At 41.0% G+C, this 27,014-nt stretch overlaps 1 protein-coding gene across 5 annotated transcripts in view; it reads right to left on the reverse strand.

Moving 5' to 3' along the window:
* KCNT2 (potassium sodium-activated channel subfamily T member 2) overlaps positions 1-27,014 on the reverse strand; it is a 389,104-nt gene that overhangs the window by 194,746 nt on the left and 167,344 nt on the right. For all 5 annotated transcript variants that reach the window (XM_069968986.1, XM_069968985.1, XM_069968983.1 and 2 more), the window contains exons 4-8: positions 24,397-24,445; positions 15,349-15,408; positions 14,448-14,522; positions 4,363-4,446; positions 1,180-1,274 (exon numbers count right to left, since the gene is read on the reverse strand). In XM_069968986.1, the coding sequence (XP_069825087.1) occupies positions 1,180-1,274; positions 4,363-4,446; positions 14,448-14,522; positions 15,349-15,408; positions 24,397-24,445 (363 nt within the window). The remainder of the gene's footprint in view (positions 1-1,179; positions 1,275-4,362; positions 4,447-14,447; positions 14,523-15,348; positions 15,409-24,396; positions 24,446-27,014) is intronic.

Consider the following 27,014-nt stretch of genomic DNA (forward strand, 5'->3'; position numbering starts at 1 on the left):
GATATTTAACATGTATAACTTTTATATTATGTGATGGCTTGTAAAAAAATTCAAACCATTTTTAACAAATATATGTTCCTTAAAATCGCTCTATTACCATGCTTATAACGCTTTTATCCTTTGGTTTATGGGGCTATGTGAGGTGTCATTTTTTGCACCATGATGTGTTCTTTCTATCAGTACCTTGATTGCGCATATGCAACTTTTTGATCGCTTTTTATTACAATTTTTCTGGATTTGATGTGACCAAAAATCATCAATTTTGCACTTTGGCGGGTCTTTGCGCTTACGCCGTTTACCATGCAAAATCAGGAATGTGATAATTTAATAGATCAGGCGATTACGCACACGGCGATACCAAATTTGTATGTTTGTTTGTTTATTTTTATTTATAAAATATGAAAAGGGGTTTGATTCAGACTTTTATTAGGGGAGGGGATTATTTATTGATGAAAACCTTTTTTTATTTTTTAACTGTAACTTTTCATCCCCCTGGGGGACTTTTATTATTACTTCAGTGATCTCTCATAGAGATCACTGCAGTGTAGTTACAATACACTGATCAGTGAGATCAGTGTTAGATTGCTCAGGGCTGCTGCAGCCAGAAGCAATCTATTGCCGAGCCAGGATAAGCGTCATAAAGACACTGAGGCCAGGCCCGGTTGGAAAAGGGATCGCCCCTCAGTGATCACATCGCGGGGGGGGGGGGGCGATCTCCCCCACTAGACACCAGGGATAGGGCTGTAACATTAGTTAGATGGAGCTGTCAGCTTTGACAGATGCATCTATCTAGCTTCTTAGCCTGGCTGTACAAAACAGCTGGGTCCTGCGCGCTGCAGAGAGGGACGGCGGCAGGAGCCCTCTCTGCATCTCCTTAATGGCGGCATGACGGGTATACCCGTCATGCGTCGTTAACAATGGAGTTGAATGCTTTCCCCTGTTTGTTTTAGAGATCAGGGGGATCTGAACACCCAGACCAACCAAATATTTCAAAATATCAAAAGTTTTTGCAAACAACAGGGACTCTTCAAATTAGATACCAGGCTGTGTCCCTAGTCGACCAAGGAATTACATTCTTTACTATTAATGGGCTCCAGCAGCCCGGAAATATTACTCCTTAGCGTCTTGGGTGCGATAACATATGATGCATATTATCAATAAAACCAGTAAGCGACTTACCAAGTGAAGATGAGACATAACAAAGTCGATATTAAAATAAGAACTTGATTAAACATTGCAGACTGTGTTCTCTGTATTGCTCTGTGAAGATCATTCTAAAATATACAGAAAACAGAGGAATCAGTCTAGAATACAATAAAATACTTTCGAAATTTTCATAAGCTCACATGTACTTGAATATCTAAAAAATTTTTAAAAAACATTTTACTATCCTGGAAGCTGTTGCGACATGATAAGGAGCCTGCTACTGGGGTTGTCAGCTCTCTCGGGTACATCCAGTTGCCATGAAGACTACAGTGGTGCCTTGAATTATTATATTATTAACATATTAACATATATTATTAATATATTAACATATATTATTAACATATTTGTTCCGGGATCGTGCTTGTGATCCAAATCCACTCTTTAATAGAAGCAAATTTTCACAGAAGAAATCACTGATATGAAGACAATTGGTTCCACACCCCAAAAATAATGATTATTTATTCTGAATAACATGTAGAAGAGATGAAACAAACAATAAGAAACAGCTGAATGTGTGATATTATAAGTTACTGTACAGTATAGCAATCAGCATGTGGAGTATAATGTATAGTAAGTGCCTAAAAATGAAAAAGCAGCAGTTCGTAGATACAAGATGGAGGTGCAGATCCTCTAAAGCAGTAGCGTAGTACAACAGGCTAGAATAGAGAAGCAGGGCTGCTGTCAGAGGTCTGTGTGGACAACATGACAGGGGTTCAGCATGGACCAATGAGAAAATGAGAATCACACAGCTGTGACGGAACAGTGACAGAAACTTTTCTATACAGCAGTGTGAATGGCTGAGTGTAAGTTCAGGCACATTATAGCAGCAGTGTATATAGCTGAGTGTAAGTGCAGGCACATTATAGCAGCAGTGTATATAGCTGAGTGTAAGTGCAGGCACATTATAGCAGGAATGGAGAGGATGGGAAACACAAGTGCTGACAGAGACTGCAGGAAGCATGAAGTAGGAAGGAAGTGGATCTGCTATGATTTGGAAGGTAAAGGAGACTTCCTGGGTAAGAGTACAGTGCTGTAGACCACGCTATGCAGACCATGCCCCTCCCCCACTCCCCTCCCACCCAGTACAGGGAGCTCTTAAACCAAAGCAATGCTCTTAAATCAAGTTAAAAGTTTGAAAAACTGTGAGCTCTTCTTGCAAAACGCTCTTAAACCAAGTTACCACTGTATTTTGGTTGTTGCTGCAGAAAATGTAGGTAGGCTTCCTGACCACAAAGCCTAGACTTAATTGTCTGTGCAAATTAGATGTTAAGGTTAACATGAATTCCTCTTGGTGGCGGGGCCAGCCTGGGAGGAACACTCTATAATACCTAATAACCAATTAACTAAATTTTGGTATGTCCCAGTGATATGTCAAATACTTATTTTAAGGATGGGTAAACTTCAATCATATGGTTCCAAGCCCAGAAAAGACGATCAACAGATTTTCCTTTCCTTTTTTTCAGAAACATTGCTACTGTAACATCTGCAGTCATTCAGATTTTTGTGTCATCTTTTGGCCATAAGGTACGGTGGAGGACGTGTTTTCAGCTCCAATCTTGTGCCTTTTTGGTTTCTTGTTATACATTAGTCTGAAGACAACTCTATTCCCTCTGCTGTTGTAATTGATTCTCCACCCCACCCATCTATTCCTCTACATAAATTTCCTCTGGGCTTCAAACAATTAACCTTGGTTTTACTTCTGTAATTGACTTCATTGTTTCCTGTTAGGCCTCATTCACATTTTCAGTGTTTTTTTTTTTTTTTTCTGGTCCATACATTGTGTCCACTATCACATTCCCAATCTGCTAAAAAAATCTTTATGATATGCATATGTAGTTCATCCACATTTTTTATTTTTTTTGCAGATCCTAAGAAAATTTACAGTGCTTGTTAATAAAGTTGGACTGGTTCAAAAAAGATGCCTGACCCTTAAAGAGTTCACGTGATCACTTTCAGCCTTCAACATTTCTTGGGGAATCTGTATTGTTCCCCCAATAGAAATCAATGGCTACTAACTTAGGTGCGTTATTGTTCATGCGCAACAATTATGGAACGTGTGAATTAGGCCTTAGTCTCTGTTGAGCGTGCTGGCTTTTCCACTTGTCTCCTACATCTTGTTAAGGCTGAGTTCAAACAATGTCTTTTTTAGGTTATCCCCTTTAAATCTGTACTACTACTACTACTGTACCTACATAGCCACGCAAAGATTAAAACTGTGTCAAAGCTTGATGCACATTATGTTCTGAATTCTGATCCATAGCACATTGTCCGTTCACAGACCGCAATTGCGGGAGGTGTGAATATCACCTTAGGTCAACCCTTGGTGGTTGTCAATTGTTACATTTACATTTACTATCTACATAATCACTGTTGAAGACCCCAGACCTCTTCATGATAATAATATTCCCTAATGACAATGGCATCTTTTATCATGGCAACTTTTGCAGCCCCGAGGAATTAAAAGCCAAGGGTATGGGTCAGGAGAGCGTTGTTGAACCTGAGCAGTTTGCCAGGTTTTCTCGACACTACTCAGCAGTCATACCTCTGTCCCTACCTCCCTACCCTTCCCTGTCTTGACTGATTGACATTCAGAGCTCATATTTCAGCACTAAACCATGCACTTCAATCAGACAAAGCAGGAATGAGTGAAGGAAGGAGGAAGCATGCATACTGCAGCTCAGCACAGCCTTCTTGACCCTTCACTTCTGAGCATGATCTACAGCTGGCACTTTCCCTTTAAACAATCTACTGCTAATGTCTTGATGCCGAGGTGATTTTAATGCCATGGCTGATCCATATATATTCTACTTTATTTTTTATTTCTCTTTTTCCCATTGACCTATTTTAACTTTCAGTAAGCCCTAATATTCTTCATTTTTTTTTCCTTATTAAAACTTTTTTTCTACTTTCAAATTGGTTTAATGTTTTTGCATTTCTTTTTTCCAGTCATACACCTGAACGGATGAATGGACGGCAGGCATTGAAATTATAATTGTGTTCTCTATCTCAACTGTGCACTGTATCATTTTTATTGCTGCATTTTCTACCTATATCCAATAAATTTTATAAGATGTGCAAAGATGTATACCTTTTATTATTTTTTTTTATTATTTCCCCCTACATACAGAACCATAATGTCTCCTATTTTATACTTACAATCATATTCTCTAAGGCATGTTTTGCCAGCCAACAATTCAGGAAAACGGGAACAAATAAATCTCGTAGAGGAGGCCAAAAGATCTGCAAAGAAAAAATAGCAATATTTAAGTTCTTGAATATAGTTCTTGTGAATATACAGTACAGGAAAAGGAAATAGAAAATAAAGCCTTATGGTGTCACTCACTGAGTATTACTCTTCACCAAACTCATAATCTCAGATGAACAAGGAACATTTTCAACCATTAGATTACACTGACAACGTCCCTGACAAAGTACACAGAGATGTTGGCATGCTTCAACTTGGCTAAGTGAAATCGGTTATTTCAGCCTATAAAACATTGACTGTACTTTGTGAACTGCTATTTGTGGCCTCAAACCCGTGAAATGGCGATCCCAGTGAGTGAATAACCCCCAGATTGTCACAACTGATATAACAGCATGCTATGTGCCCTTTAATAAGACAGGGATTTAATAAGACATCAATTGTTGGTCTTAAAGGGGTTTATCCAGCACTACAAAAACATGGCCACTTTCTTCTAGATACAGCACCACTCTTGTCTCCAGTTTGGGTGAAGGTTTTGCAACTTAGTTCCATTGAAGTGAATGGAGCTTAATTGCAAACCGCACCTGACCTGGAGACAAGAGTCATGTTGTCTTTGGAAGAAAGTGGCCATGTTTTTGTAGCACTGGATAGCCCCTCTAAGTAAACTCCCCACTGTCATATTTGGAAGATGTACCAAGAAGTGGCAGCCCTATGATAAGCCAGCCCTCCTGACTAGCACTTGAAGCTAAACGTTAAAGGTTATGACTACACTTGGTCAGTCGGGGGGTCCAATAAAAAGTTTGCTATGGGGGCCAGCCATTTTTAGCTACGCCCCTGAACATTGTGAAGACCTGGTAACACTGTAAACATTGGGACCCCAGATATAATTCCACTGGCAGGGCCTAGGAACCCCAGGCTGAAGCTAAGTGTTATGCGTTTTGCTACTTGTCATTGCTTTTGTCTACAAAGCTTTCTCTTGGGTCTGAATTTGTTCCTTTATCCTTCTAGTTCAGACAGCAACTATAATGTTCACTTTATTTCTCAAGTCCCCTTTGTAGCTGCGCGCTCTCAAATCTTCAAACATCTTCTATTCTCCTGTGTCTGGTAAGTTCTTTCTTTATGCTGAATTCTTTATTTCCTTAAAGTGTACCTCCACTGTTTTTGTGAAATAAGTATAATTTCTGTAATGTACTGTACATCTATTTTGAATTCTGTGCCAGAATAGCCTTTCGAGTCCCTTTCTCCCCACTGCATACAGTGTAACCTCATGAGGGGGAGTGTCCCGCTTCATCCTTATAGTTCCCATGTCTACTAAGAGATCTGGCACCATGTTAGTCTCTGCATTTGGTCCCATGCTGGAGATGGGAGTTATGGAGAAGGAAAAGGAAGGGGTCGTCAGGCATAAACTATTAATCTATGCTGCCACCAGGGCTGTAGGGAACATGACAGTGCTACAGTATATCTGTCCTCTTTTATAATTTTTAGAGTTGATTGAACCTCAGGAAATCCTAGGTTCGATCAAACTCGAACATTCACGGACCTACCGCATTTGATTGCTGAAGCCTTCCCGGTCAGTGGGGAAGGGGGAGACTGTTGGGTACCGCTTGGAATTCCGGGATTCAGCCTACTACCTAGGCTGAATCCCAGAATTTCAGGCGATACCCGGGCACTCTCCTCCTTCCCCACGGACCGGGAAGGCATCAACAATCAAGTGCGGCAGGTCCATGAATGTTCAAGTTCGATCCACCTAGGATTTCCCGAGGTTCGCTCAACTCTGATCATTTTTAAAACATTTATTGACAAGCTGTTCCCACAGGAAATGGCCGATCAGCACAGACAGCACTGTATGTTACTATGCACTATGCTAAGCGGCCACTTCCTGCAGGAACATCACTTCAACACATGTTGTGAAAATGATAACAGAGGTGGAGAGCACAGGACAGCAGCGGCCCAGGATCCAGCAGCTGCGACAGAGTGGAACTGGTAAGTATATAGCACTGTCATATCCCCTGCAGCCCCATGCAGCAGCATAGATTAGATGTTTCCTCTGGACAACCCCTTTAAGGTTTCAGTGTATGCGGGAATGTGGAGAACAAAGGTTCAGAATCTTATTCTGATGCAAAACTCAAGATGGATGCATATTACAGAAACGACTATTGGGCTCCCTACAAAATCGGTACTAAAGTGTAAAAGTATTCTAAAAAGTTATCCTAAATCTTAAAATTTGATCCAATAATTTTATACATTTTCATTGGAAAACATAGTGTGATATCATGTTAGCCCAAAAAATCCACGTGGTGGTAAATATTTTTGATCAAAGCTACTACTATTTTTGATCTCCACACTAACATTTATCTTGTCTATGGTCTTTGCACCCCCCGGTGTGTACTGCTTTGATCCAACGGAAGGGCTTGCCGACTCTGTGACTACATTCCTCCCATACTGTGGCTTGCTATGGTGAGCGGTGGAGGTAGCAGTGTCTTTTTTCCACAAGTCAGACATTTTAGAAGTGATAACTTTACTGGGCAACAAAAAAATTGTTAGAATCAGGAGAATCCTGAAAGCTTACGATTCAAAAAAAAATTTTGTAGGTCAATAAACGTATCACTCCTAAAATACTTTGACCGAAAGTATTTACAACCACGTGGATATATTTTCATGGTAAGATTTTCAGTGTTCTAGTACTGTACACAATTCCAGCTCTTCTGCTCTTCTTCATACTATTAAATGTTAGAATTACGGTGGCCTAAAGGCAACATTAGGGGGAGCTTAGGAGCTTACTGAAAAAAAATTTAGTATTGAATTAAATAAGATGTGTATAAATCCTCCATTTGTAGACCTCCCTAGGCTAGAAAACAATTCTTCATGAAACCTTTAATCTATTTCAAAAATGTTTGTAAAAAATATTAAATGGAGGCATTTAACACAAGAAGTTACGGCTTTACTAAGGCTGGGTTCACACTATGTATATTTGAGGCTGTATTTGTGAGGCTGTATAGCAACCAAAACCAGGAGTGGATTGAAAACACAGAAAGGCTATGTTCACATAATGTTGTAATTGAGTGGATGGCCGTCATTTAATGGCAAATTTTTGCTGTTATTTTAAAACAACGGCTGTTATATTGAAATGATGGCAGTTATTTACCGTTATATGACGGCCATCCACTCAATTTCACCATTGTGTGAACAGAGCCTTTCTGTGTTTTCAATCCACTCCTGGTTTTGGTTGCTATGAGGACCTGACTTGAGGACCAAATACTGCCTGAAGTATACAGTGTGTGAACCCAGCTACAGTAAAATAAGAAACCAATCATGTACGTGAGCTCCACCGAGCCAATACAAAGAAAAAACTGTGAAATAAATTGGTATAAAAGATTAATGGTGCATTTTCTTGTTCTATGGTATATTGCTAAAAATACCTAAGGGGACAGCCTGTAACTTACTTTGATCCCTTTAAATGTTTTATAGCTGTTCAATATTATATCTTCACACCATATCGATCGTGTTCAATAAACAAGGATTATTATAAGTCATCTTAAACTACTACATCTGAGCACTGATTTATTTTAGTTAGTTTATTTTGTAGTACAGTGTTGTGCTGTCAGACCTTTTTGGTTGAATTCTTAGCTCCCCTCCACCTCCAGTATTTTACTGACACTCTATCCAGAAGGAAAATATTTTTGGTGTTTTGCTTTGTTATTATGACCTCTTCCACCCGTTTAACCCAAGGATATTTTTGATGAACAGGCTTGGCATTTCTTTACAATATGCTATAAACTTTATGTAATATGTTGGTGTGTACCTTCTGTTGTTAGAAATGGAAGGTCACCAGTTCATGCCCTGAGGTTGGCTATAACACTTACAAGAGACTTTATAATAGCTGTGTTTCTACTTGTCAGGGCTTAATGCCTTTACAGAAATGGACATTTGTGTGAAACAAAAATAAAATTACTGTCGAGAAAATTGTTAAAATGTAAGAAAGCTTTAACCCATTGTATTCGCTGTTTACAGAATAAGCGACTCTAAGGTCAAACTGGTAAAAGACTGGTGGTCTTGTTGATGAGACCCCCACCCTGAGAAACAGCTGCCTACACATGGGCAACTTTTCCTTCTATGAGAGATTTTGGCTTATCTAATGTTCTCCCTTAGGTGGTAGCTGGGAAAAAGTTAATTTGCTTTTGGTGGAGAATAACTTGGCATACATTTTGTAATAGAGCATTGCATGGCCTACTGTATTTAAGCCTCCACATTCAGCCTCCTTGGTCCTATGCCAAAGGTCTCTACGATAACCAGCCAATCACCACCCTGATAAGAACCTCAAAACTGTGTCTTCAGATGCATTACTTTACCTTCTGGTAGAGTCTATGACTTGGCTAATAATTACTATTCATATTGCAAGGATCTTTGAAGGTCAAGTATGCCAAAGGGTCAAGTACTTTTTAATATGTTATTACTTATGGAAAATTAGACAAATTCCTAATGTACATAAATTATGGGAAATGCGCATATAGGGCTATTTCCCTTAATTTAGTAGATCATGTAGAGTTCAAATTCTCTCAAAAACCTTAACATCACAAATCATTTGTAATTCCAATGGAGTGTCCAGCAGGGGGCACAGTATATGTAGAAGTCTATAGACTGTATTGAAGTAAATGGTGTATGTAATGTACTGTAAAAAACTACACTTTATTATTGGACTATGTGGGTGGAATAATTTGGGGAGCAAGGACACTTGCTCCCCAAATAGAGGGCACCGAACAGGGAAGCAAAGAGGTGCCGGTGCATCTAACTACCTCCTGCCTCCCTCCCTGCTTGGTGCAGTGGGACAGATAGACACTACTACTACTACCATCATCTGCTCATAGTATGTAGTACCAGAGAAATCCCCAGCACAAAGCCCCCACTCAGCCGACATCCCCCCACTCACCCAGCACCTGCCGCCACCGGTAACCTTCCAGATCTGGTCCCCATGACCAACCCCCCACCCACCCCACACCTGCTGCACAGCCAGCGCTGCCGCCGCACACGGTAGCCTCCTGGTCCCCATCAGCAACCCCCAAGCCTCCCCCGCCGCTGCACTTCCTACTCACTTCTCTGCCATCCCGGACTGCCAGATCACTGCCGCCCCCACGTCCTGCCAAATGATGTTCATTCTTTGGACAGAGGAAGGAATCCGCCCGTGCATAGAATGGAGTCTATGACACGGGCTAAGACTAGCACGCAAGCGGCGGATTAAACGACGGACTGTCCGTCACTTTTTAGCAGTGTGCACATACCCTCAGACTGGATAGAATACACCACTTCCTGCAGGACATACAACAGCTGATAAGTACTGAAAGGCTCAAGATTTTTATTTTTTTTTGCAAATCTGAATAATTTTAGTAGTGGATTTTAGTAGTGGATTTGGAGTACCCCTGTAATCTATTGTATACTCGGCTCAAGTCTATCTACTGTTGCTGTTTGTAATTTTATTTGGACCTGAAGAGATGGAAACTATATACGTTTCTTTAGTTTTTGCTAATTTTTGATGTTACAACGAATAATATTTCTTTTTTAGTCCAAAACAATTAGGCTCATTGCGGAATTTCTTGGTTCCTCTGGACTTTAACATTCGGGTGCCCCAGAAAAGTAGAACATCAGTAACTTCAAAGCTTTTTCTTTTCTGCCTTATTGAAATCTAACTGACAGTAAAAAAAAACAGCCTAGTTTTTTATTGCGCCGACATTTTAATGTTTTATGATACTTTTTGAAAAGTGCAACTTTTACAGCGTTGTCAATTTACAATCTCAGCTCACAGCAGTCTCTAACACCTCGGATTTGGACATATATAAATAAAATTGGTTTGTAGCTCTGGTAAATGAGAGCGATAGTTTCCAACATAGAAGTAATTTTGAGTAGCCGGGGGGTTACACAAGCCTGGTAATTAAAGTAGTAAGTTAAAAAAATATATATATATAAAATAAACTTGAAGAGATAAGTAGCCAGAGGCAGTAGAATTACTCGGAGACTCCGTGCAGCGTTTTACTGGCGCCTGTTGGATTAAAGAGAGAAATGGTGTTTTTTATAGTTGTTGACACGGACCTCATACTGTATGTGAGAGATGCATGGATTTCGGCAAAAGTAACAAGGAACTTGAAAAATAAAATAAAACATATGTATGCCAAGTGAGTGTATCGTACAAACATAAAAAAAATAACATAACTAGAATACAATAAGGCCGTAATGTAATTATCACATAGTTTTCTCTTTATTTATGTCTTGTTTATTGCTTCTATTTTCTGCATATTAGATCAAGAATTCTCGCTGCTGGTATAATGTGTCGAATATAAAAGCAATAAGCGCTACATACGTAAATAAAGAGACTGTTCACTCCTGCCTGGAAATTAGCACAACTGCAGCATGCTCCAGTCCGATTGTGCGGTGTATCAATACCGGTGGCTGAAGAAGTAGGATGCAGCCTAGAGAGTCCTGGAACAGGTGGATTCATCCTATGGCTATGTTCACACATCGTCAAAATGACGGACGTTTTTTTTTTGGGGGGGATGGGCGTCATTTAACAGCAAAGAACTCTTGTTATAAAATAACAGCCGTTTCACGGCTCTTTCACGACCATGGGTCATTGATTCCTTAAAGGGATTATCCAGTGCTACAAAAACATGGCCACTTTTCCCCCTACTGTTGTCTCCACTTCAGGTGCAGTTTGCAATTAAGCTCCATTTACTTCAATGGAACTGAGTTTCAAAACCCACCCAAACTGGAGACAACAGTAGAGGGAAAGTGACCCCTTTAATGCCCAAGTCGTTTTGGATTTCAAAATGATGCGCCCCTCTCCCCTGTCCCCTGCCGCTGTTAGAAGCTTGTAAAAGCGGCAGGGGAGGGAGAAGAGCTCGCAGCTGTGCGCCGGCCTTACCTCCATCCCTTCTCTGCCGGCCTCCTTAACCAAGATACCGGAAGTCTGAGGCTTTCGGTGTCCAAGGCTACCGCTGGGGATCCGCGATCACATCTGTAGAGGGAGAATTCTCTGTCTGAAGCCCTATGGATTCTGGGGTCCTGCCAACTGCATTATCTATAGGGTTAATTGTCAGCATCAGAGCATGGTGGGCCCCTTGCTTTCACTGACATCCGGGTCCCACCACGGATGACACAGGCACAGTTTCTGACAGCATTTGACAGTATGTGCTCATAGCCTATGGCTGTATCCTTGTTTCTAGGACTCCCCAGGGCTGCATACAACTTCTTCAGCCACTGGTTTTCAAGCATGCTCAAGTGGTACTCCTCTCTACTCCTGGCCAAATCTGGACCAGTACTGGAGCAAGGTTTTCTGAACGTGCATTCTATGTCACTGTAACATAGTGTTTATTGTGTGTTACTTACTGTTTGCTCATCTTAGATCCTGCTGCGGATTCAGCGGATTTGAATGTTTGTTAAATTCACCTTAGCTAGGCTGCGTTCACACTACGTATATTTCAGTCAGTATTGCAACCAAAACCAGGAGTGGATTAAAAACACAGAAAGGCTCTGTTCACACAATGATGAAATTGAGTAGATGGCCGCCATATAACAATAAATAACTGCCATTATTTCAATACAACAGCCGTTGTTTTAAAATAACAGCAAATATTTGCCATTAAATGGCGGCCATCCACTCAATTTCAACATTATGTGATCATAGCCTTTCTGTGTTTTTAATCCACTCCTGGTTTTGGTTGCAATACTGACTGAAATATACTGACTGAAATATACATATACTGACTGAAATATACATAGTGTGAACGCAGTTAGTAAGGGTGCGTTCACACCTACAGGATCTGCAGCAGATCTGCAGCAGATTTGATGCTGTGTTCAGTTATTTAAATGAAATCTGCTGCAGAAAATCAGCTGCAGATCCTGTAGGTGTGAACGCACCATAAAGAGGTTTTCAAGGGAAAAAAAATACTTTACCCATCCACAGAATAGCTCTTACCAACCGCTCCATAGGAATGAAGAGAGCCACAAGTCCCGTTCTGGACCCGCGGCTCTATTCATAACGGAGCCGTCAGGGTGGATAGGAGAAAAGAGAATTTTTCCTGGACAACCTCTTTAACTTTGCGTCTAAATGTTAAGTAAGGGTCAGTGGGGAAATAGAAATCACTTTACTTACAATAATGCTTAGTTTTATTTTATTTTTATTTTTTTTACCATGTTTTCTTTCAGTGTTTATGAAAAAAATGTCCTTTCTCTCACATTTTTCAATATAGAAATCCTTGAATCACTTGATGTAAGAATCCCATGGCTTGCAACAACAACAAAAAATGCAACTTTAAAATATTCCTCTCGTGCAGAAGGTAGGAAGATCTGGGTGCGGCACTGGACATGAAGCTACATCTCCTATCTAGTTGTACTGATTTACATGTAGCAACCAAAACAGTTTCATGTGACTTCATTTACCACCCACCCTTATCTTTTCTTGTGATGACAATCTCTGTAAAGTGCTGCGGACATTTATACATAGTATATACTATATATTACATGCTATACATTTTAACTACACAATATAATATACAGTGGTACCTTGGTTTAAGAGTAACTTGGTTTAAGAGCGTTTTGGTTTAAGAGCTCCCCTTTTTTTAAAAATTGTGACTTGGTTTAAGAGCATTGCTTTGGTTTAAGAGCTCCCTGTGCTGGGTGGAGAGGAGTGGGGGAGGGGCATGGTCTGCATAGCGGGGTCTACAGCACTGTACTCTGACCCAGGAAGTCTCCTTCATCTTCCAAATCATAGCAGATCCGCTTCAGGCTAAGGCTTGCATCAGGGGACAGGACTGTGGGAGTAATCTCTTCATAGCTGTAACCCCTCTTACAAGCACGGACTCGGAACGAATTATACTCGGAATCCAAAGCACCACTGTACATCATAATAGCTATTTTGTAAACAGTTGGAATTACTGACATGTTGCTTTCGAGTATACTTGGAAGAAATTAACCCCTTAAGGACCGGGCCATTTGTCACTTTTACGTTTTCGTTTTTTCCTACTCACCTTCTAAGACCCATAACTCTTTAATTTTTCCATCTACAGGGCCAGGTGAGGGCTTGGTTTTTTTTCAGGAACAGGTGTACTTTGTAATGGCCCCTTTCAATGTGCCATAAAATGAATGATGGAACCCCCAAAAGTTCATTTATGGAGTGAATTTGGGTCAAAAAATGTGATTTCCCTTTTTTTTTTTTTTTTTTTGGGGGGGGGGGAGGGTTCCATGTTTATGTAATGCAGTTTACGGTAAAACTGAGATTCTTTCTTTATTATATAGGTCAGTCTGAACACAGCGATATGCAGGTTTACTAGCGTTGCAAGGTTTTCTAACGTTTTACTATTTGTATTAGCAGTTTTTTTTGCGCCATGATCTCTAGTTTTTATTAGTAATTTTTTTTTTACATCAAAAGTATTGATCCCTCTTTTTTTATATACATAAAATGTAATTTAATAAAGCAATCCCTGCTTTTTTTTTTACCGCTTTTTGTTCACTCCATTCACCGTGTGGGAAAAATATTGATTTATTTTAGTAGATCGGACGATTACATACGCTACGGTATATTATATGTTAATTAACTTTAATATTTTTATGTGTTTTATATATAAAATGGGAAGGGGGTGATTTTCACTTTTATTAGGGGAGGGGCTTTAGGACATTATTTTTATTTTTTTTTTACACTTTTTAAGTCCCCTTAGGGGACTTTTACATTATTACATTAGATTTCATACACTGGTCACTGCTATGCCATAGCATTGCAGGCATCAGTTTAATCTGCAATCTCCTGCTGCAGACTCTATCAGAAGATCAGACTGCATGGAGTTAAGCAGTATACCTCAGTCAGACGGAATCCGCCCGTGAATAGAATGGAGTCTATGGCATGGACAGAGACGCCCACGCCAGCCACATTCCGCGGGCGGGAGCGAGCTACGGAATGTGCGACGGGTTATCCGTCTCCATACCGTAGTGTGCACATACCCTTAAACCATGTGAAATGAAAGTAAATGTATAATGTACAGCAATAGTAAATACTTACTGTTATAATGAACGGGACAGTGTTAATAATTTCCAATAGGAAAGGTATTCGCAAAATCTGTTCCCAAATATTTCCCTATGAAGAGAACAAAAAAAAAAAAATTAAAATCAGTCACATCAAAAGTTATTTCTCTACATATTGTAGCGTACAATTAACATTAGTGATGTTCTTCTATTCTATACGGTAGCACGCCACTGGACATACGGTACATACAGTAGTTATAGACCTTTTTACAATATCTATCTATCTATCTATCTATCTATCTATCTATCTATCTGTCATCTATCTATCTATCTATCTATCTGTTATCCACAGATGTCATTTCCAGTTCTGTGCTGCACAAATCAGTAGTATAGGCAGTGACATATGTTGTGGATATAGGAAAGCCTATTGCAGGGATAAAAAATGAGACCCTTTGTAGTTGCTGCTGGACACTATATCCTGCGGATAAGACATTAATTGTTTCATCCTGGACATCAGAGTTCTCCCTAGAATACGTTCCCCCAGTGTATAGGAGATAATCTAACTAATGTACTGATACAAAACACTACCACACTACCTCAATATAACATGTCAGTTCTCTGTTTGTTAGAGGGTTTTCGTTTAGTTTTTTTGTTTGTTTTTACAATGGATATACAGTAATCTACCTGAGATAATGAGTCATCCAGGGAAGCATTTCCCACCTCTTTAGTGCTTTTTGTAAAAGCTTCTTTCTTTCTCACTTTCAACAAAATGTCTCATACTGGAAATAAAGTTAACCGAGTGTTCGAAGCGACTCATTAAAATAGATGGAAATGTTTGTTTTCCTTATTGGCATTATGCTCAGGGTTGGAGACGCGCGGCATCACGCCAGTAGATCGTTCAGATTAGGGCGGTATAGTACATAATAAATATCACTTACCTTGTAGCTGAGGTAACTAAGCAGGATTGTTTCTAAAAGGCTGATGAGAGCCACCGTCACCTGAGAGGACAGATAGTTATAAAAGTGACAATACTGATAACAACAAGGAAGATAAATGAAGAGACAAAGAAACAGCACAAAAGCACGGAAAAAAAAAAATTCCAATACTGTATCTTGGAACTTTCTAAGAAAATCCATGGAGGTGCCCATACACCTTCATTACTGTGGGAAAACACTCATTTGGCCAGCAGCTATTCTTCTCAACCCCATCTGTAGAGTGTATATAGAAGTATGGTTAATCCAGGCAGGCTTAGATATTAAATGGAAAAGAAGGCTAAGGGGCCCTATTACATGGACCAACGGAAAAAATTCCCGTCACTCACCGATCATCTGCAATGTGATTTATTTACATAAGTGTCAGAAGTCCAAATACACACAGACAGGTAGGATGCGTTTCGGCATGTGGCCTTTCTTAAAAAGACTTGTTGAGAAAGGCCACAAACGCGTCCTACCTGTCTGTCTGTATTTGGACTTCTGACACGTATGTAAATAAATCACTTTGCAGAGGATTGGTGAGTGCCGGGAATTTCTTCCATTGTACTGTGCCTTGGCCCAGGCACCGCTACCTGTCGGAGTGCTGACCACTATCTATTACATCTATTACATGGACCGACTACGGCCCGATCATCTTAGTAAAAGGGCGCTGATCTGCTCGATTGGCGCTCGTTTACTGGACCTATAAGATGGCCCGATAATTGGACAGTAAGGGCTATATGGACATCGTGCGCCTGGTGATTTTAGGTCCAAACCTAAACCAACGATCAGCTGATAATCGTTGTCATCGTCTGATCGCTGTCTCTATTACACTGAGTGATAATCGGCCGAATTGGCCCGATTTGGCCGATTATCGCTTTGTGTAATAGGGCCCTAAGCCATCACCTCACATCTGGCAGTGGCTTATCTCTAAGGAGAACATATGAATTAGGCATGAAACTTAATCCTGGGAGGGCATCCAACTTTTCCAGTCGCTGGGAGTCAAATGCAGAGTGTTCGGGTTGTGAGTCAAATGAGTTTGTCAAGTTTACTTAACACTCATCCTGTTTAATTCTACGGATGTGTGTTAGATGTCTTATAAATCCTTCAAAGGCTGTCCTCACTTTTATGCTACTTAAACCACGAGTCATCAACAATAGCTTCTTCTCAGTCCTTCACAAGCCGCAACAGATAGATCTCTCTCATTTTAGGTATAAGGAGAACTCAAGCTTGGTTGGATGGGCAGAAATCATTGGTGATCACATATCAGCCACATCATCCGGGGTAGATACTAAAGAAGAAAGGTACTAAAGAAACAGCTTTTTGCCATTCTCAAATCATGATCAGAGTTCTTACTATATCAGGGTTGATCATACATTCCAATGCGAGTATGTAAAAGACAGCCCCCTAAACCACCCACTGTCTGGATCATATATTACCTGCTTTGCACTCTGACTTGCTTCGGGGGTTCCTGGCCGGACGTCCCTCTCAGCCAATCAGTGTGCTGCCCCGCCACAGAAACCGATTGGCTGAATGGGACATCCAGACCCAGGAGCCCCCAAAGAAAGCTGCAGCAACAAGCAAGTAATGTATGCTTCAGCCAGCGGGGGTTAAGGGGCTGTAACTTACATACTCGGAGCCGGATGTCAATCCCGCTGCAAGCATGTAATTTGATTGAAAATGACAGGCAAGAGAGCCACAGCGGATCAGTTATGTGTGAAATTGGTTTTATTGTCAGGAGCTGGCCCTCAAGCTTGGCTCCCGGCACTGCCAGATCGTCGGGCCAGCCACCTGTTGATGCCAACATTGTCCCTGGCAACCGATCCAGCTTGTTGCGGGAAACACAACAACGCCGTCCGTGATGATGGTCAGTTGCATGGGGTGCTCTGGCGCAGCCGTTCATTGATCTTGCCACGGCACAGGTGTCTGAAATAATGTTTTGTGTATTGTTGGGGGCAGGAGTCTCTGCCTCCATAAAACAACTACCACTATAATGTCTCCTTGCTTGCTTGTCTTGTCCTTGTCTCTGTGTTCCACTTATACTAGAACAGCGACCAGTCTTTAGGTCAGGGCCGGCCTGCTAAGAAGCCGATCACTCCAAAAGGAAGGGACAGCAGGGCAGGTGCCAGCGTTAGGGCCTTACTTGTCCTGTGTTCTTGGCTCCCAGCTTGAAGTCCACAACATACTGTTTACTCAGTGTTGGGATTTATTAAAAAATTAGGTAAAAAATGTGAATATTTTGACCTGAATTCTAATATGTCCTAACACTGCAGATGGTGAGTGCTACACTTTTTTTTTCTCATTTAGGAGATCTGATTTGCATAACTTTTCTCACAAAGCACTGACTCATCAGGGATCAAGAAGAACCAGAACTCCAAACACTCAAATCCCAAATCAGCAATTTAATCACCACATTTCAGTCCTATTCAGTTTTAAAATTTGAACCAAGAAAAAAAAAAAAAAGACAATGAGTAATGAGTAAGAGAACATTCTGGAAGCCTCCAGATGGGCCCTTTATCCTGAAAACAGTATATCAGATATTTATTTATTTCTGGTTCTGCATGTATAATCAGTTCATTAGGACATGATAGACAAAAGCTATAATAATATCAGGAATAAATTACACATACAATGGCCGCAGCTTTGCTAATGGCTAAAACATCTCCTACCTGCCTGAAACCTGAGTTTTAGAAGAGTTAATGTCACCAGATTCTGTGCCCCTCCGTCTCAAAGCTGAACCGTCTAGCAGTTTGATGACTTCTAATTTGTTACAGGATTTTGTTAACAGCTAAAGGTTACACAGCACATGTTTAATCCGTCAAAGAAAATTTCTTTCAAATTATTGTAATAAAATAATGAATGACACTAATGATGGCATTTCTACCCGCTTTATTATTTTACTAATCTTATATGAATGTCATTTTTCTTCTTTCTTAAATGCAAAGGTTTCTTGAAAGGAAAAAAAAAGTTAAGTGAATGCAAATAACAGTGTGAAACAAAAAAAAGTTTAAGAAATTTGCCACAGTTTAGTTATTCTAGCTGGAATATCCACAGGTGTTAGAACTGCCCAATGGTTGTGTGAAATGTCCCCATTATATTTAGAAATATTTTTAACTATAAATGAGGATCGGTTCATATAAAATTTTTCATGACGTATACATCTTATATACTCCTCCCAGCGTACACACTGTAAACACCTGCTCTGTAGATATTAAAAATTAAAAAAAAAAATATATATATATATTTTTTTTTTTTAGAAAAGTTAGGATCTTAGCAAACTATTTGATCAAACAGAGTGTACCATGTCGCCACATTAAGGCGTTCTCGAGACATGGTCCCTATTCTAGCATTTTCACACTAGCAATGGCCTCTCCTGGGCTGAATAAGCCTACAACTGGGCAGGTAGGAACCAAATGATCTCTTTTATAGCAGCCTTGGGACATGGGTGGAGTGCAAGCCAACAGGCGACATGGTACACTCTGTTTGATCAAATAGTTTGCTAAGATCCTCACTTTTCTAAAAAAAAAATATATATATATATATTTTTTTTTTTAATTTTTAATATCTACAGAGCAGGTGTTTACAGTGTGTACGCTGGGAGGAGTATATACGGTAAGCCCTTGCACCTGTGGGTTGCTGTTGCACCTTTTGTTTTTTTGTCTGTACTTAAGCCACAAGCAGCATGCAACCTGCAGTGTGAACAGAGTCATAGATGTGCTGCCAAAATTTCCCTTTTTTTCTGTATACATCTTATATGTCCATAGATTTTTACTGCCCATAAGGAATTTGTTTGAAAGATGAAAAATAATACTTAACTACATTCATGCCTACAGACAGTGCCTTATATTAATTTTTGTTCCCAAAGAGGCACTCTGTCTTATTTTTGGGGGGTGTCTTATTTCTCGGGAGCAGCATGAGAGGGAGATGGAGAAATGAGCAGCACGGGAGGAAGAAGGATAGCTGAGGGCATGGGAGGGAGAGGAGGGGTGAGTGGCACGGGGAATAGGAGGGCTGAGTGGCATGGGAGGGAGACGGAGGGCTGAGTGGCACAGAAGGGAGAGGAGGGCTAGGCGGCATGGGAGGGAGAGGAGAGGTGAGTGGCACGGAGGGAGAGGAGGGCTGAGTGGCACAGGAGGGAGAGGAGGGCTGAGTGTCATGAAGGGAGAGGAGGGCTGAGGGGCACAAAGGGAGACGGAGGGCTAAGTGGCATGGTAGGGAAAGGAGGGATGAGCGGCACACAAGGGAGAGGAGAGGTGAGTGGCATGGAGGCAGAGGAGGGCTGAGCGGCACAGGAGGGAGAGGAGGGCTGAGTGTCATGAAGGGAGAGGAGGGCTGAGGGGCACGAAGGGAGACGGAGGGCTAAGTAGCATGCGAGGGAGAGGAGGGGTGAGTGGAATGAAGGGAGAGGAGGGCTGAGTGATACGAAGGGAGATGGAGGGCTAAGTGGCATGGGAGGGAGAGGAGGGCTGAGTGGCACAGGGGGGATTCGGAGGGCTGAGGGAACAGGAGGGAGAGGTGGAGTGAGCGGCACAGAGGAAGAGGAGGGCTGAGTGGCACAGGAGGGAGAGGAGGGGTGAGCGGCATAGGAGGGAGAGGAGGGCTGAGTGGCACGAGAGGGAGAGAAAGGCTGAGTGGCACGGGAGGGGAGACTGGTGAGTGGTACGGGAGGGGAGACTGGTGAGTGGTACGGGAGGGGAGACTGGTGAGTGGCATGGGACAATCATGGGGAGGGAGGGGGTGAGCGGAGGCGGGTAGTGGTGGACGGCCTTACTTTAGGGGCTGCCTTTCGGGGTGGGGGTACCTTATTTTCTGGGGATGCCTAACTTTGGGCTACTTGGTAGATTAGTTGGGGTGTCTAATTTAAGGAGGATGCCTTTTTTTACTGGGAAAAACAGTAGAACACTGATCTAAGTATTTAAGTAATAATAAATAACAAATCTTCATTTATCTCTGGAAAGAACACAATGTCATCATGATTATTAAAGCAGAAATCTGGACATTTTCATAAAAGAGCAGCCGGCAGAGGGGGGGGGGGGGGGAGTCCTAACTTAGGGGTCACAACTCAGGGGAAAATGCCTGTGCCAGCTGATGGACTGGCAGCTCAGCCAATCAATGACTGGAGAAGCGTCCCTCCCTAGTCATTTACAGTACTTAGCTGCAGGAATTCTCTGCAGGAAGTTGTGTATTATGACACAGTGCTCTCTGCAGCCACCTCTGTCCATGCCATGAACTGTCCAAAGCAGGAGAGGTTTTCTATGGGCATTTGCTACTGCTCTGGACAGTTCCTGACTGATAAGTTCTGTAAGGCTTGAGGTTTGTTTGTTTGTTTGTTTGTTTAAATAGAAGTAATTTACAAATCTGTATGACTTTCTGACCCCATTGATTTTACAAGATTTTTTTTTCTCCAAAGCACCCCTTTAACTTCAGCATAGACAGATTATTAGCAGTGGACACTCACTCAAGGCCATATTACACAGCCCTATATTGAGGAGGAAGCAAGCAACGACCTGTCAGGTCAGCGCTCACTTACTCTTCGTTCCCCAGAGTGAGGAGTGGGAGGGACTGCAGGAGGGGCTGCCCGGGTGATCCTTAAATTGTCAGGTGGTCCAATGGAGTCAGTGACGGCCTGCTGCCGCCGCTTCTATTACGTGAAGTGACAAGCAGAAGACCTTTGCTAACCTGATCGAGCTGTTGTAACACCCTCATGGTCTTTTAACATTAACTATTACACCAAACAATTATCGACCAGAATGGCCGGTAATCGGCCAAGTATGGCTGATAATCATTTGGTGTAATTAGGCCTTTATTCAGAGAACCCTTAAGTTTTGGTGAAAGGCTGGTAATCTTACATGTATCGCTGAATATATTCATATAAGAGATAAGATGAAAGAGGACACATCTTTCATTCCCAAGAAATCCTACACCCTATAATATACACCTGCTTCTCAGTACATGCAGGAGCAGGGACTCCAGTCTTTGACAGATGCCCCTGCTCCTGTACACATTCAACTGAAGTAAAAGAAAAAAATTGTGGATTTTTTTTTTCTAATTTATTTTTTTCCTAATCAATTCAATCATCCTTATCTGTGAACTGTAAAAAATGTGGTTATTGGAACACTATTTTCCTCTTGTTTTGTTTCAATCAACACAATATTGTACATCTGTTCTGATCACTGCTCCCTAGGCAAATCTTTAGTGAATGTTAATAAGAAGTAATTATAAAAACAGTAAGAGAATGGATCATATATCTTTTGCTTCTGATAAGAACATATAAGCAATGTGAGGCTGGAAACGGCCCAGCATGCCTCATCGTTATACTCTATTATAATTGTAATGATTTCATACTTGGTGACAGAGTCCTTTGTGTGTCTGCTGCTCAACATGGTCCTCATCTTAACCATATTGTAGACTATATTGATAGCCACATTATTATGCTGATGAGTTCCTTGTTAGTTTGCCTAAATATTAATTTGTTCTAAACTTTTTTCTTTCATTATATCTTTGTTGTCATCCATATGTTGATTGGGTGACTCTGTTGCCGTATGCATCTATGGGATGGATACTTTACTATGCTGTTAAGATTTTTTCTGAATGGTATAATTATACCACTTGATGACTGCCCATAGACTTTAATTGTCCTACTGGTCAGCAAATTACTCTGGGAGGATGATCTTGAAGACCCTTTCATAAATCTGTGGTGGAGATTATTATTCCTCAGGAGAGAAGAGCTGGCTGTCAGTGACAGCTGCACTCTCCAGTAGTGATGAGGGATCCCGAACACGAACATTAAAAAAAATAAATAAATAAATTGTGATTTGTTTGTGTTCAACCAACATTGACAAACATTATGCACAGATTATCTGGTGCAAAGCGTAAAATACGTAAAAGAAATACAATTACATAGCATTAGCGTATCTTTTATTTGCCCGTGCGTATATACACAATGACTTATATACTACTGTGTATATGAATTACACTCTGCAATCACTGGCACACAGCAGAGCCAGACAGAAAAATTATATATATATAATTTCCTAAAAAGGAAATAAAGTCCTAAAAAGGACTGTTTGGTTCTTAAGTTTTTTTCACAGAGGACACCTGGTCACTACAGGGTTAAGAAATGAATCCTTATAGTGCTAAAACACTGGATTCTGTCGCCCTCCCTACACTGTCAATTTCAGAAACGTTCTAAGCCCTACTCGTGCAGTTCTCCCTCTCTACACTGACTACAACTGTGAATATTGCTGCCTAACTAAATTCAGATGCTGTCCCTGCTCGTGTCACTCTCCCTACTGAATGGCATAAAAATGAGGAAAGACTTTGAGAAAATTCTCCTCAGCGTCGCATTTTTATCGCATGTACGTAACGTACGTAATAACGCTAATCGTACAGCCAATCACAGTAATGCCAGCAGTGAACTGGCTAATGGCTACTACATTACGTGATGTGTACTTCCTTACCCATACGTTCATTTCCTCTTCAAATTGGTGGGAGGAAATGTATGCAGTTGTGTACATTTGAATGTTCAAAAATGTTCTAAAATGATCGTTTTAACCATACCGATCATCAAACAAATTTTTCGTGATCAGCGAACACGAACAATTAACGGCATGTTTGTATGAACATATGAACATTTAGGAACACGTTCGCTCATCACTACTCTCAGGAGAGAAGACAGAAATGGTTCATAGCCCCTGCCTTCTCTATCGTTGTTGAGTGCTGTGTATACACCTCAGCAAGAACCATGTAGCTTCCTGATTCTCATTCTGGTGATGGACAGGTACTAGGTAGCTGCTGGAGTAGATCTAGATTAGCTCAAAAGTTAGTGTTGGGGAACTGAATGACGTATGTACCTTGGACTAACATGTCAGCTTCAGTTACAGGGGAAATCAGATGTTGGTGTTAAAATGGCCCCAAAGGCATTTTCTTACCAATTGGTAGCACAGTAAAATAAATGTACATTTTAAAAAAAAGTAAATTTATCATTGATTTTTGTGTGCAGCAGCGGCAGTCAAATTTAAGTTCAGGACGCCTGTTGACATATTATTTTAAAGCGACTCTGTACTCACAATCTGACCACCCCAAACCTCTTGTACCTTCGGATAGCTGCTTTTAATCAAAGATCTGTCCTGGTGTCCGTTCGGCAGATGATGCAGTTATTGTCCTAAAAAACAACTTTTAAACTTGCAGCCCCCATGCCCAATGGCTGGGACTTGGATTGTGTATGCATTAGGCTGGCAAACCCTCTCTGTCCCTCCTCCCTGTCCTCCTCATCATTAGGAATTCTCCAGGCAGATTGTCTCCTATTCCTCACCTGTGTAAATACTGAACATGGGCTGGATCGTTAAGGCACCTGTGCAATGTTTAGACAGGAGAAAATGTTCCAGTGGCATTCCTAGTGATGAAGAGGGTAGGGAGGAGGGATGGAGGGGTGGTGCAAAGTTAGGGCATTGATATTCTAAGCCGTTGGGCAAGGGGGCTGCAAGTTTAAAAGTTGTTTTTTAGGACAATAACTGCATCACCTGCCGAACGGACCCAAGGACAGATCTTGGATTAAAAGCAGCTATCCGAAGGTACACGTGTTTTGTTTTTTTTTTTTTTTTGGGGGGGGGGGTCAGATTGTGCGTACAGAGTCGCTTTAAGCTGTTCAAACAGGTTTTTTTTTCTTTTGGTCGTCCTTTTACTATCTTTTCAACATATCCACTGTACGTTTAAAAGTAGCCACACCCACAAGGGTGTTGAAAGTGACCATCATTCAGTCTAAATATTCTACTAACGGCCGCCCAAATATGTTAAATAATTGACGTTTAAAATCACTGTGTGAGCGTAGCCGTAAAAAAGAATTGTACTAATGTAACAAATAAAAAAAAAATAATAATAACTTTTCTACTGCTTTACAGGATTTTTTTTTATTTTGGCCAATACCAATATAGGCTGAAAATAAAATATGTACAAATGGATTTTAAACAATCTGGCCTAAAAGTGTTTAAATAATAGAAAAGGAATAAATGTTACCTGTAATCCCCACAGGGGCAAACTCCTCTCCACCCATATGATAGAAGACCTGTAATACAGCACATTGGAAGGGTTATACAACCACTAAAGTAAAAAGTATATTACATTGAACTTTAGTTTGTTTGTAAATCTTTGTAATTACAGTAGAACAACTTGATTTGATTTGTACAGTAGTGATGAGCGAATATCTATTCGATCGAATAGTAAGGTATTCGATCTATTGAATATTATCGTATAGTTCGCAGAATATTCAATAAATGTTCGATAAGCGTTCAAATCCCCCTACTTCCGTTTTTTTCCTCCAAGTGGTTGAATAGATGTTTTTCAATAAACGTATACTTGTTCCCATAGACTTTAATGGGATCGAATATTCAAATACTGGGGAGATATTCGAAAGAATATCGAATATTCCAATATTTCACTATTCGCTCATCACTATTGTACAGATGTAATAATAGTGCATTAACCTGATAGTGTGTTAATCAAGAGAAGTCAGTAATATTACATGAGTACTGTCCCTTTAAAAAAAAAAATTGACACGTCAAAAGTTTTGATAAGTCGGGGTCTGAGTCTTCAGACAATGAATGATCGGGAACATAAGCTGGGAAAAATCTGCACCCGGCACATTCACTTCTAGATATTTTTTTTATTTTGTGGCCATTCAACTGACTTTTTTGGGGGTGGGGGTGGACATCATTTCGAGTCTAAATAACGGCCATTATTTCAAAATAACATCCGGCATTCTGACCAAAAAAAGATGTGTGCTTGTGGCCTTTTAGTGTAAGTCTATGGGGCCTGTCTAGGACGCGGACCCTACTCTCCCCACTCATTCTAATGATCAGTCAAGATCTGAATACTTGGACTTTGACTGATAAAATGGTTTGACATGTCTCTCTTCCACGTCAAAAGTTGTTTTTTTTTTTTGTTTGTTTTTTACTACAGGTGCTATATAACCCAATGAATGTAAAAATCGTGCTTTTAAATCTGTGGATGAAAAGGAACCCTGTAACATTAACACTCTTGTGTTCTGCTAGTACATCCTGATTAAAACAAGCTGTACTCAATGATCTGTTATGGCAACTGTGAAGATGGCATAACTTGTTATCGATTACAACATTTATACAGTTAAATGGGCAATGTCATTATAAGTAAATAATGTTACATTTGCGGGGGATGATATATTCTACATTTTTGCAGTTAATCTGCCCCCCCCCCCCTGTTTTCTTTATAAAATACAATGCTTAAAAAAAAATTGCCACTAGAAATCTCACTTACTGAAAACTGAAGCCAAGGTCCTGTCACTAAGGCCATTTGGTCTTATGCAGGGAAGCAAGAGGTGATGTCAGATGTCCCTCTTCTCTGCACAGACTGGCCCAGTAAGGATTAATGTTGATTGGCCACCTGCTTTGGACGCCCCTGTACACACCCCTGTACACAGCTACAGCTGAGTACACTAAATGACCTAAGGCAGATGTCATTTACTTTACCATAGGCCCGGGTTGTTCACCAAGCCTAGGTCTCCCCCACCCCCCTCCGGTAACTATGGCAGCCCTAGCAAGGTGGTCATAGTACAGGATAGATAATGTCATAATGCCCTGATTTCTGCAAAGTCGATGTAAAAAAATCACAGATTGTATGCAAATCATTGCAGAACTGCAGCCAGGGACATTCCACCTTTGCCGCTGTCTGTGCGTGAGACTGAGGCAGTCGCAATGACTTAGCGACCAGTTGAGATCTAAACATCAGAACTTGACATGTCTCTACAATATGGCAAGGTTTATTAAAGTGACATTGCCCATTTTATCACTGCACCACAAAATCTAAGCACTACGACTTGGGCACTTCCCTGCTAGTTATTTTTTATTTTATTTTATCTTTCTTATTAGCGTGAAGCAAGCATGCTCAACCGAGCACCTCATGGTGTTCTGGAAAAGGTGATAATACACCTTCAATAACTGGCGATGAACAATCATTCGGCCATCCGTTAAATCACCTGCCGCAGTAAGTAATCTATTGCATTTTTTTTTTTGGTAAAACTTTTGGATTTTTTGTCCCTTGAAGGGATGTTTAAACACAATATACCACCAGCGTTTAATATGACTTTTTAACCCTGAAACATCTTCTTAGTAGTCGGGGGTCGTCTTATATACCAGGTATGGTCATCCCATAAGGTGGGGGAGTTCAAAAATGTCCGCATCCCCATCGTATGGGGTGACCACTATAAAAAAACAAATAGTTAACTCACCTGGGCCCGTTCCCAGCCTCCGTGCCTCCTTTCCCGTTCCCGATGCAGGCAATGTGACGTTCACTGACTGCATCGGGCATCCCCGAAGCTCTGCCGAGCAGCCGAGCGTCTCATCGGAGAAGCTTGGAGACACTCGGCTGCCGGTAGAGCTTTGTAAGAATGACAGAGGCTCCAGAAGTACCCAAAGCCTCTATCATTCTTCCCGGCAGTCGAGCTTCTCCGATGAGACGCTCGGGAGAGCTTTGAGGATCCCCAGCACATTCAGTGTACGTCACACTGCCTGTGCTGGGAACGGAACAGGAGGTGCACGGGAGTCGGGAACAGGCCCCAGGTGAGTTAACTGTTTGTTTGTTTTTTTAAATCTAGCTGCAGT

Source organism: Dendropsophus ebraccatus, chromosome 4, assembly GCF_027789765.1.
Source record: "Dendropsophus ebraccatus isolate aDenEbr1 chromosome 4, aDenEbr1.pat, whole genome shotgun sequence".
Classification (NCBI taxonomy): domain Eukaryota; kingdom Metazoa; phylum Chordata; class Amphibia; order Anura; family Hylidae; genus Dendropsophus; species Dendropsophus ebraccatus.